Raw genomic sequence first — 12,862 nt, forward strand, 5'->3', positions numbered from 1 at the left:
ATTTTATATACGACACAGTGCTAAGAGTAAAAATAAGAAACTAGTGATTCATACTGAGTAGTTATAATCTATCTTCCCTTCACATACCACACCCATACTAACAAGGTATAAAATCCTAGTCTCCAAAAATTGTATAATGAGATTTTCTAAACATGTAGAAATTTCTGAGTTCATCAGAAAAAGTTAACGAGGACTTAAGAATGGTAACACTTTCAGCATACTGTAGTTTTAAACTCAGAAATGTCGTCTTTTATTCTAGAATGTGACCTCTTTCACAAGGATTTAGTTTTCCAATACTTCCAAAAATCATCCCATGCTATGATCCCACAGAATCCAATTACCAATTCACAACACAATTTAGTGAAAAAAAACTACCTTGTACATGCACACGTCCAAATTCTAAAAGCAAAAGATGATATTGATATTCCAAGCTGGACTTGAATACTAATGATAACTATTTATTCCCTGAGGTTGAAGCACAAAACCAAGATGCCCTCCTTTGACTTGCACACGTCCCTCAAAACATGCTTGCCCATATCTCTGCCCATTAAACAACTTATTACAAGAATGTAGTACTGTAACATTTAATAGTTTCTCTCCAACAAAGTATCCAAAGAAAATGCAAAAACATTTTATTTTCCTTCCCTCTCCAATGACATTTATCCCACTGCTTGCTTTTACCTTTACATAATTGACTTATGTCTTCAGGAAGCGTTAAATTAGCACACCTTGGAGAAGATGAGAACAGACCAGCAGGTTTGTGGAAGGGAGGATATACTGAGGATACTTCACTGAACAAACTGTCATGCAGCAATTCCTCTGGAGTTGGCCTTGAATTAAGAAAAGAGAATAAAACACTAAGAGTAAAGTGCTTCCAAAAATGTTAAATTTCAGTAAGAAATGCCCCCAGTGCCAAATATTAGCAAGTTATTTTAAATTATATTGGATTTCAGAAATTTTAATAGCAAAAATGTCTACCAATTTTGTTCAACTCATGATGTGTAACACACCACGCAGTCTGTTTACAGCCCAAGTTCATTTAATGTACATAGCAACTATTTTATTAATTCCCCTTTTATTTCTCTAAGCAGAGATGGAAAAATGCAAATGCAAAGCCTTGATTAAAGAACAAAAGCATATTTCAGTTGTGGTGGACTGACATAATGAAAAAGAACGTTGAAAGAAGAGATTTGAAGAAAGCAGCCCTAATTCCGGCTACAACAGAGCTATAGTAACCACCACCAACTTCCAGACATAGAATCATTAAAAGCTGTAAACTTAGAACTACAAATGCCTGAACAGTTTTCCCCCAACATACTCAGATTCAATCTCAGGGTTTTGCACACTTGATTTCCGCCCACCCCTCATGCACCTCCCCCCCAATTCTTTTCCTTTAAACACTGAAAAGCAACAAAACCAAGAATTTCTTATAGGTAGCACAAATTGTCAGTATTTCAAAAAAAATTGAATACTTGCCTCTTAGAAGGTTGGAATGTAAGGCATTTCTTCAGTAGAGCTATGATATTTTCAGAAAGGTCCTAGAACATAAGAAAAAGATGGTGGAGGTCTGTTTATTACTGTCTTAATTCAGCAAGTCACTTAGCTCATACTTAACATTTAACATACAGGCTATTCCTTTGAGGGCAATAAAATTTCACACCTACACATATGAGGTTAGCTGTGTCAGACCAAAATGCTGAGGAAGTAATTCTTCTCAACCCCCAAACCCTGCATTTGCTTTGGGAAAAAAAAATACAAAAAACATGCATCGTATGCAGCTTTTAATTTTTATTTTTTACGTTAGATGTTCTGTACCCAGCTTGAAACAATGCAGTACCTGGGAACTCCCTTCTGCTAATAGTCAGAATCCTTTTACAGTGTCTCAAAATGTAGAGACACTAAAATTCAGTGATTAATTTTGGGGGTGGGGAGGAGTTAAACTGCATAAACCTACACTATCAGAATGTGTAAAGTGGACTAGATAGAAGACTAAATTTCTAGAAGAAAAATACTTAAACCCCCAACACTTCAAAGGAAATTTATAACTTATTAAACTATCCATAGAGCATTAACATTTACTGAGATTTACAGCGATTTTAGGAAGGAAGGAATATTACCAGTACTGGCTATTTGAAAGGATCTTAGATATGTAGTTTAGACTTCAAAATTTTTCCTCATACTAAATTCATCAAGTGACCAAATAAGTTAAAAAAAAAAAATGTGAAATACTATGCAACAACAATAAAATGTTTTGGATAACACAGCATGGAAGAGCAAACTAATTCCACAAACCTTAATAATATCAAGGCAACCATGTTCTTCAGCCAATACAGTTACAATATCATCTACACAGCCTTTGAAAAACAAACAGAACAATAAAAAGTTAAAGACTATGAAAAAAGTGATACCAATTAAACAGGATATCAGATAAAACCCCACCCCAATAAAAAGCACTTAACTTTGGCTTTTTATTGACATTGCCACATCACCTGAGAGTGAATTCTCAAAATTAGAAATGAAAATTATTATTACCTATGTAGACAGAAAATTGAAGCCTAACAAAGCTAAGCAGCACATCTAATTTAACAGTGAAAATCTTTTTGCAGGCTTAGTAAATGCAGTGTGTCAGTCTCTGCCAAATAAATTAAAACAGTCTTTCCACTTTAAAAAAAAAAAATCCCTGAAAGAACTTAAAAATACCTTCATATAGAAGCTCAAAGTAATTTTCATTTTGTTGCTACTTGCAGATAATACTAGCAGTATTTTATAACTTGTTTGCAACACGTTATTGAGAAAAAAATTCCCAAGTCAGGACATGAATGTTTTTCAGTGCATAAAGGTTACCAATAACTTTCATTCAACTTGAAGGGGACTGAAATGCTTCAGGAAGCTTTGTTAACAAATCAGTTACCAAAACAGTCAGAATTTCAGCACCCAAGCACTAACTGCTGAATGAAAAAGATGTTTCTACTCACAGTAACTAACTTTAACAGTTATTACTATTTGCTCTGGATAATAACTGACCGATAAAGCTTCAAACTGCAAATTCATGCCTTCCCCTCCCCCATGGTTTATACATAAACCCCACAAGAAATCAAGTTTTAAAAGCCACAAAACAGTCCCACTTCCAGACTCATTTACATTAAGCAAAAATTCCACGTCTACAGTAATGTTTTATAGTTTGTAGGTGAAGCCAGAAACAAAAGCCTGGATCCAATAATACGCTTCTCAGCCCTCTTTTTATTTTCTGTCTTCCTATTTGAGTCCTGCTTCTCCCTGCTTGGGATTTGGTACACAAGCACTGCTAGTGCAGGGACAGTTTTCTTTAGTGTCATACAATTCCTAACTCATTTCAGAAAGCTCCTGCAACACAAAACAACAAATAATCATCAAAATTACAACCGTTCCTGAGCATGTTTTTTTATAGTTTGCCCTTACTCTAATATACTCATAGCTCTTCTGCAAAGTTATTTTTCCTGGCACCCACCTCTAGCTTTCCTAGACAAGCAATCATGCTTCAAATGCCTATTTAATTCTGGAGATGAAAGCTGACAAAGGTAAAGTGCCTTAGGTCTGAGCACCACAAGCTGACTAGTCTGTAAAGCTCTAATTATAGAACTGCTTGGAAACTTAAAAAATGATTTTGTGCTACTTACCTAACATAATTATGAATTTCAATCTTTCTGCTATCTCCAAACTCTGGAATAATTTTCTCCCCTAAGTGAATAACAAAATCAAATCAACAGTTGAATGCTGCCACATAAAAATACTTAGATAGCATACGCACCCATCCATATACAAAGGCAGTGAAATAAGCTCCTACACATTAATTTAGATTTAGGAAAACTATTTGGTAGAACAGAAAACATTATGTACCCCAACTATACCAGAAACAGTTTCATGCCATCATAAAGAAAACAATGTATCATTTATAATGTCTATTAACTGGAACAAATGCAAAACCAAAAAAAAAAAAAAAAAAAAAGGCAAAACTATTAATTCAGTAACAGGCTTTCCAAAACTGTATTTTGTCCTATGTGAGCATGAACAAAAGCAATTAATTACTAAACACAGTAATCATTGTATCTTGTATTATTGCACAGTGCTTTTGAAAAGTCATCTGAAAATTCCTTTACAGGTGTTTCAAAAAATATCATTATTGCATTTTTAAGAAAATGTACTTATTCAAAAGAATAAATGATCTATGAACACTATGCAAATTTACAGAAGAGCAAAATATGCAAAAGACGACTATTTCCAATGTCATGATCTAATCACTACATAAAACAAGTTCTTGATCATGCAATTATCCGACAATTTAGTTATCTTATATAAATGAGACTAAACACCAATATTGAGGTATTTGCTAGATCATACTTCCCTGCAGAATGTTGCTGTCTTTGAAATGAAAGTCCAGTTTAACATATACAAATAGTAAAATTATGCTGTCATAATTTATTTCAACTTCTAGAGTCAAATAAGCATTTTCCAAATAAATCCTTAATTCTGTACAGAAGCTCTTTAAACTCTGGCGATGAGGCAGGTTCTCCCTTCTCTTCCTCTCCACGAAGCTTTATTAGTTTCTCATCCTTTCCAAGGAGAATGAGAGCATGACAGCAATAGTTATTTCATGCTTAAAAGCACAATTAAAACAACAAATTATCTAGAGAGACTTCTTGGTTCAGAAGCTATTCCTCGCTAAGAATTCAATCATGCAATTACATCATTGTGGCTTAACAGGCAGCTGCCCTTCATGGTTAACACATACACTCATACCAAGCCAATGTGCATCCTACTACTTAAACCACCACCAATACTGTCCAGGTAGGAATGCTAGCATATTCTGATATTGGGACTCAGGTGATGGGCAAAGTGTCATTAACCCCATATTCAAGAGCGATCAAGTTAATGTAACTATTCCCCAAGAGTCACAATCAAGAGAATTATCTTCTTACATACCATGCAAAGCTCAAATAATATTATACCAAGAGACCACAGGTCTGATTTAGGGCCAGAAGGCAGAGGCTTCTCACACTGAGTATGATCACTTGGTTTGACTATTCCCTGTGCAATTACTTCAGGTGCCAGATATGATGGGTACCTAGAAAGATGCAGCAACATTAAGTAATATCCTGTTTGTCCAAAAACCCTACCTTTCAGTTACAGTAATAATTTTGCATTCTAAGAAACTAGAATTCATAGCAGTACAGATTGTTCTATTTTATTCAGTCAAAATCTATACATTGCAGCAAAGTTTCACTCCAATTGCAAAATACATAGTCCCTACTACATAAAAGGTCAAATCTTAATCACTAGCTCCATCTTTTTGTGAGAGGAAATAACAGCAGCTTTCAAAATAGTATGTCTACATATCGCAAAGAAAACATATATTGAGTTTCAGCACTAGTACATTAAATAAATGTATCCTAGACCCATATTTGGTGGCAGTATTCCCCTCCATTGACAGCATTCCCATCAAATAACTTCTGAATTTGTAAGAAAAGTAACAAACGGTGTTGAGGACATATTCTACCTGCTGCTAGATAATTTAAAAATAACATTATTGATTTTTCTGTCAACAATTCATTAGAATACTTAAAAAAAAAATATCCAAAATCACCTTTTGAAAGGAAACACCATTACTTCTTTTGAGCATGTTTTTAAGAATCAGCTCAGTATTTCAATTGTAAACAACATGACACCTCAAAAAACCAAAAAGTGGCAAGGAAACACTGCAACAAAGCACATCGCTTTGGCTAGACAGTAAAATCACTTGAAAATAAAGCACAAAATGATAAAGAGACAAGAGGCCTGGTGGTGTGGCCTCTTCGTAACAGCGAAGCACTGATTGTGCTTTTTCCTAAATTTGAAATTAGATTGCACCTCCAGAATCCAAGTCACAGGGAACTACTAGCATTTGAGGGCAAATCTAGGCAATAAAGACTGACATCACATAGTTACAGTAACATGCTTGCATGGTACCCATTCTCTGTCTTTCATGAATTTCACCTAGTCAGATGATAACGTCTTCAGTGACATTATCAGAAGCTTCTGTGTAAGGGATGTATGCAACAGATATGAATTAAAACAGCAACCTATAACCTGTACATACAACGCATTTTTGAAGATGATTCCTCAAAACATAAATATATTTCCTGAAAAAATACATCCCTGATACATTTGTATTGTGTAGCTACGTCCTTACCCTATAGGGAAATCAACATCAACACCTTGAGCAGTCATATGGTAGAGTCCAAATTTAGCCAACTTCACATGTCCCTGAAAAGGAAAAAATAAATGATCAAGAGCTGCAGAATCCAACATTGGAAGAATCTGTCTTTAAGTTAAAAAAAAAAAAAAACCATTTCAAGTTGCATTAGCTGTCAGAAGACGGATACCTATAAAAAGTCACCCTCTTACATTTCTGTCTCATCTATTACGCAGAACTCCACTGCAAGTTAATAAGGTGCTTATTTCCAATGCTTTTACTTTCCAAGAGCATTAAGTAATTACCTTGTTTGGAACACACAAGAAAATCAGACTTTGTAAGTTACAGTATATTTGCAGTAAATTAAAATGGCTTAAATACGCTATTGAACACTTTTCCTGTTTGAAAACTGTTCAAAATCCTGTTTGAATCCTAGAACTCCCTAAGTATCACCACTATTCCCTCACCTTTTCCATTTACCCAGCCTTGCTCCTCCAGTCCTTCCCATCAACTCATTACTACCTTGCTCTCCTTAACTGTATCAACACATATTTCAAACAAACAAGTTTTCCAGGTGCTTGCTTTTATTCTGTGGAGGCAGAAAGTTAACACCAAAACAACAAAAAATAGGCATAGAAGTTAAACTGAGGTATTGTTTCTGCTGGATTTTGAATTATACTCAGCCAGCCTGCAGATGGTGCAACAGTGAAGGCTACATCAGCAAGCTATTCAAAGTGCAAGGGAAAAGTTTAGAAGTTTATGGTCTTGTGGCCTCCTTTTGTTCTTTTATTGATTTTAGGAATATCTTAAAATCCTAAATCCTAATCCTACTTTTGCTTGTTAGAGCATTATTATGATTTTTATTTGTTTACAAGTATATAAAAAATAGCCTTCCTTCCTTCTTCCTCTTTTTTTTCTGCCTTCCAAGGGGAGGATCTAGCTGTTCTATCTAAACTGAGGAAGAAGGGGAAGGAGAGAGGGGTTTTGCAGACAGGCTAAGCTGTCAGTTAAGATGAAGCGACTGCTCTGGATACAACAACAGCTATTAATTTTTTCCAGCTTTTATGAGCCGAACCTGTATTCCACACTGCCAACTCAATAGTCTGTGACAACAGACTTGACAGACATGGGAATTTTAATAATTTAACATGAACAGAGAAACCTATTGATACCTTGAAAGTCAAGTATCAGATCACCATGAAACACAGGAAATATTATTAATAGCTAATTAGCCAGAAGAAATATTTTCCTATTCAAACAGCTAGGAAGGTCTTGTAACTAATTACAATGACAACAAGTAAACTTAGATTACCACCTCAAGAAGAAAAGTGGTTTGGGATAGAAGGAAATGGAAAAAGAGAAAAATAAAATCTGAAATACATTTGAAATTTAGGAAATGGGGGAAAACTGTAGTTTTAAAAAAAACCAACCAAACAAAACCAACACCTTTCCAGATACACTAGAACTTGCCCCCATCAGAAGGATTGTGACTGCCCAGTCTCCATATATGACATAGGATATATGGACTTGTTGGCAAGAGGAAAAAACAAAAACCAAACAAAACCATAGATTTATTCCTGTAGCTGTACCTTTCGATCCAAAAGAATATTGCAAGGGGAGAGTGCTCGGTGGACCATTCCATGTTTGTTCATATATTGCAAACCTTGCAAAACCTCATATGCTATGCATAAGATCCTTGAAGAACTGGGAGGGGGGGAACAAAAAAACAAAAAAAAAAAAACAAAACAAGATAAAAGAACATGTTATACAGGATGTTTCCATTTTTAATTTGTAAAAATATAGAGTGTTCCACAGCTATTCTAAACACAAATGAGACATTTACAATTCCAGAACAGTTTAAAAGATCAACACTGAATATGGTAGGATATGTTCAGTGCCATACACAACTCCTCAATATCCCACAACTAGGTTTCTTCACCCTGAACTGGTCCTTAAAAACAGCAGAAAATTGTGACAAAGTATAAAATATTATCTGCAATAGAAACTATGAGATATACCTCAGCTAATCGGGAAAAAAAAATCCCAACCCTCCTTTATTTTTATTTGTTCTTCCTAAGTCTGCTATTGATGTTCATAGAAAAGTTCAACTGAACAAAAGTATTTGAAACTCAGATGTTAACTGGAGCTTATCTGGAAGATAGTGTAGAGGCATGGCTAAATCACACCTATAGTCTTTAGTCATCTCAACTTCTAAAACAAGAAACAAAAGAAAGGGCAGAAACTTCATTTTCAGCACATTTTGTTTTACAGCCTTGGAAGCATTAACCTTACAGTCTTTGGAAAGAAACAATGAAGTTTACCATCTAAACCATTTTGACATAACTATGTATTTTCACAAAAGTTACTATTTACTATAAGAACTGATAGCCCTAAAGAGGAGTTTCTGTGAACAAGTGAACAGGAATTTGTACAGAGACCACCAGTATTAGGCTTCCAAAGTACACCCAAAATAAGAACAAAAGGCACAGATCTAACGTCACCCAGACAGATTCCTTTTAACTTTTTACCCTCCTCATTTCCCACCCACTCCCCCTCAGAGCACATTTCAGGTCTGTTTGGCAACTTTATCTCTGAAGACACTGGTTCACAAAGTATCCAGAAAACAAAGCATAGCTACTTATAAAGGCCTAACTTTAAACCCCCATTTTTTTATTTCATTGTTAAAGAATAACATACAATAGCATTCTGGACAAGGCTCACCATTCTCTCTTGCTTATTAAAAATTTGGGCAACAGCAAAATGAGGGGGAGCATTACAGACTGGAGAGAGTGACAAGCCAACTGGATGACTAAACAGCAAAATTAATTTCTTTATTAAAGCTTTATTAGCTGCTATTCATACCTGATGGAATGCCAAAACTTCGTCACAGGAGTAAATTGCTAGATTTTGACAAAAGCCACAATTCCAACAAATTCTGAGACTAGGGCAACATAGAAATACTGAAAAGAGCTGTTTTAACAATAGTTTAAGGCCACCATTAACTTACCTTACATGGAGGTATTCTCTAGACTCTAACCTTTTTCCTAGAAGGAGAGCTCTGTACCACTTTACACTAGTTTCAATATACACTTTTAAGTTAAAGTTTAAGCACAAAGGGAATCTACCCTAACATATGTCCACACCGCTGTATCTTAGATCACAGCATTTGGAAGTGATTCTCAAGGTCTTAGCAATTCAACCAAAACCACATGGCTAATAACCACAAAACCAAAACAAAACCCCACAACTATCTCGCTCCTCCCTCACTGGCACTTTTTCTTCCCCATCCCTCCCACCCCAAGCTATATAATACACCACAGCATCAGACACCACTAGCTGTGTAGTGCTTCCTCCCAGTCATTCTTGGGCAGAGATGTAACTGTGGTAAAAAATTTACTTTACAAGCCTTCAGCTTCCCTGTATAGTTTTTGCCTGCAACGCAAATACTAACGATAATGGTTGCAAACAGAATCCTCTCCCTCACTTTTTGCCCAGCTTTGCAAAACAAGACATGAAAAATAAACGATGGAGAATTCATGTTTCCAGTAAGGAAACAATTGCATGTGAACAATTAGTACATCCTGGGGTATTTTAGCCTAAAAAGTGCTTTCTTTGTATTAAAAAATAAAAGTAAATAGAAAGTGCAATTTTGTGGCCATTGTGCCCGAGGAGTGCAGTGTGCTCTGGTGGCACTAGGGGGCCTCAGCCACCCATTTATTCTCCCTGTTCGCTTGCAATTCACAAAAATAGAACCCGGGCAAATGCCTGAAAATACTGCTTTTGCATTCTTTGCTTTTTAAGATAAATCCTCCATGGCGTTACAACGACCAGCAACACATGAATGATAAGTAGTTTTCATTGCACATAATTCTCAGTGTTCTTAAGCTCTTAATGCCACCCCGCCGGGCAGAAGCATTCAGCCACGTACCTCACCCTCAAGCTGAAGCACGTACACCACCTCCCCAGGAGAGAGGGAACTCTGTATAACAAGTTCTTCATAGTGCTGTTGCACATTATCTAGTTCTTATTTCATTTATTAGGTAAAACACACTGTTTGTGGTTATTGCCCATGAGATTTGCATTTAACTGCAAAGGGCCTAACAACACCGCCCATTGCTGTTATCAAGCACGAGAGATCTCTCTACTTTAAACTCCCCGAGGCCAAGTTCAACAGCAGTCCCTTGCCTCACTGGAGATGACTACCAAGGCTATTCCCTTCCTTCAGCGGGGCTCAGCTCTCTCCCAGTTTCTACAGCCACTGTCAACACTGCAAGTGCAGAAGGTGGACTCATGAAGGTGCTTCCAGGCTTCAGGTTAAGTTGACCTTTAAAAAAACCCCCATAAATAGAAAAAGAAAACACAGTCCTGTGTGAGGAGGACCTTTACAATACCCAGTGTTGGTGGCGAGGTCTGAGCAGATTCAGAAACTTTTTCCCTGATTTTCTGGAAGCCTGTTTTTCGATAGACTAACTAGTGCTGAACTACGATAGATCTAGAGGAGTGGTTTAGCCGCTGGGGCTCTTGAAACTGCAGAGGTTTCAGCACCCTCCTTTAATAGGATGTGCGGGAAAAAAACAACAGCAAAAGCACTAGAAACAACACAGGAGAAAAGGCAGCAAAATGGAGGCATGGCAGGTTCAACACCAACCATGCTACACCACTGACCTAACAAGAGCCATAACGACAGTTGTGTGGCATGAAATACCCTGTTCATCTCAGCAGATGGTGGTCATGGTTGTGACTTCAAACTATTGTGAAGCAAATCATTCCACTGCTCAAGGTAGATACAGCAGGAGGCAGTAAGTAAAAGCATGAAAGTGTGAGATGCACTTCAACAGCTGGCAGATCTGAAGGGACACTAGTTGTCTTCAGTTTCTTAGCTCTTCTAACAAGACTTGTTTTAAGGTTCTTTGCCCCTCCTCCAATGGGAGAGAGAAGCCACAAGAGTTTCTCTGCAAAAGGACCACTTCACAGACAGAAAAAAAGGCATGATCTCTCTACAACTACCAGCACACTTTCAAGGAGCAGGCTTCATTTTAATCCTCAGTCTGGATACCAACAAATCTACTCATCTGTAGCCTACTCAGCAAGGCTTTTGAAAAGGGGTTCTCTTCAAGTAAAAGGACTGCACACTGATGGAAAATCAAACTGGTTGGATTTAATCACTGCCTGTTTTTTTCCTGGTTTGGAGAAGAAGAAATGTAGCCATGAAAAGGGGCCATTTTGTGTTCCTTCATTCTAGAAATGAGGAATTAAAAGAATATAAGGATTAAAACCAATACCAGGTTTAGGTCTGTAACTTGAATGTATAGAACCATAGCAAAGGAAGCGCAAAGGAAGCACAAAGGATAACTGAATTCCTCCCTCAGAAATTCATCTTGTAAGTCGGGGGGCGGGAGGGGGGAAATCTCTGCAAATTGATATGAGCAAGTTCAGCCAACAGTACAGAAACAGGCCGGTTGAGAGGCATGTGCATGGCATTTGTGGGTGGAGAAAGAAGGGAAGATGACTTAAAAACCCACAAAAATGAGGACTGTTTTATTACCTCCAGAATTTGTCAGACCAAAAGCTATACCAGACAAATGACTAATTTCCACACTGTAATAGTACACAGGTGGCTGCACTGTGCCTTCACAAAAAACATTAACTTTTCCACTTAACAGTCAGCCTGATCTCCAGCCTGTTGAATTCTTACTGTTAAGGACACAAAGCCGTTTTCTGGAAGTTTACTTCAGGAATAATGAACTATCCTGTCAGGAAACAGATGTTTTAGCAGAGTTTCAATCTCTTGTGGTACTGCAAAGCCACTGATGAAATAATCTGATTGCTTTGGACACTTTTGTCACTTTTTGGATTCAGACAGAGGAAAAAAAAAAGATTCTTCTTAGTTCGCCCATTACAATCTTCCATCTGACTGAGAACAGCTTCTGGGCCAAGTGAAAGGGAAAAGTTGTACTAGAAGAAACTGGCATCCTGAGAGTCTTACCCTTCTTCAAAAGGATCAGATATTAACTAACAAAGAGAGGGGGAAAGAGGGATTTATCAGGAACCAAGTAAAGACAATAAGCCCCTAACAGAATTAGTGGAATGGAGAGCTAAGACTGAGCATACTCACCCAGTAGTGACAGAGCAGTACCTGGAAACAAACATCTAGGGAGAATTGCCCAAGCCATAGGTCAACATAAGCACAAGATCAAACAAAAAAGGTTGGAAACACATTTAGAAATTAGAAAGTTTATGACAGAAAGGTGGGATTCTGAGTTCTTGAGGGCAAAAAAAAAAACCAACAAAACCCCAACAATATTACCTATGTATTATTCAGTTTGAATGATTATTTATTAACTTATTATTTGTGATTATTAATGGGAACGATAATGCGGCTGCTTGTAGAAGCAGGAAGCTGGACTTCAAGATAGGATGCTCTAGGAACAAACAACTTTCTGTAACTGATTATTTCCATTTCAGGTAAAAATTACTGGTCTTCTAAACCCTACAAATGGTCATACTAGCTCAGACCAAAACCTATTTGAGACCACCATCCTGTTTCCAAAAAAGATGACAGGCAGATGCCTAGAAGAGAGGGAATACAGAGCAAGCATATATGAAGTGCTCTCTGATATTTTCCTGGCTTCCAACCTCTTTCATTAGAGCTTG

At 36.9% G+C, this 12,862-nt stretch overlaps 1 protein-coding gene across 12 annotated transcripts in view; it reads right to left on the reverse strand.

Moving 5' to 3' along the window:
• The window catches only part of TBCK (TBC1 domain containing kinase), a 129,879-nt gene that overhangs the window by 89,330 nt on the left and 27,687 nt on the right, over positions 1-12,862 (reverse strand). For 10 of the 12 annotated variants that reach the window (XM_075149708.1, XM_075149703.1, XM_075149706.1 and 7 more), the window contains 7 exons: positions 7,798-7,912; positions 6,206-6,279; positions 4,960-5,101; positions 3,657-3,717; positions 2,293-2,354; positions 1,477-1,538; positions 682-830 (listed from right to left, as the gene is read on the reverse strand). In XM_075149708.1, the coding sequence (XP_075005809.1) occupies positions 682-830; positions 1,477-1,538; positions 2,293-2,354; positions 3,657-3,717; positions 4,960-5,101; positions 6,206-6,279; positions 7,798-7,912 (665 nt within the window). Of the gene's footprint in view, positions 1-681; positions 831-1,476; positions 1,539-2,292; positions 2,355-3,656; positions 3,718-4,959; positions 5,102-6,205; positions 6,280-6,675; positions 6,767-7,797; positions 7,913-12,862 lie in introns of those variants that run through there. The other 2 variants (XM_075149710.1, XM_075149711.1) reach the window with 2 other exon arrangements.

This window comes from Calonectris borealis, chromosome 4, assembly GCF_964195595.1.
Source record: "Calonectris borealis chromosome 4, bCalBor7.hap1.2, whole genome shotgun sequence".
NCBI lineage: Eukaryota > Metazoa > Chordata > Aves > Procellariiformes > Procellariidae > Calonectris > Calonectris borealis.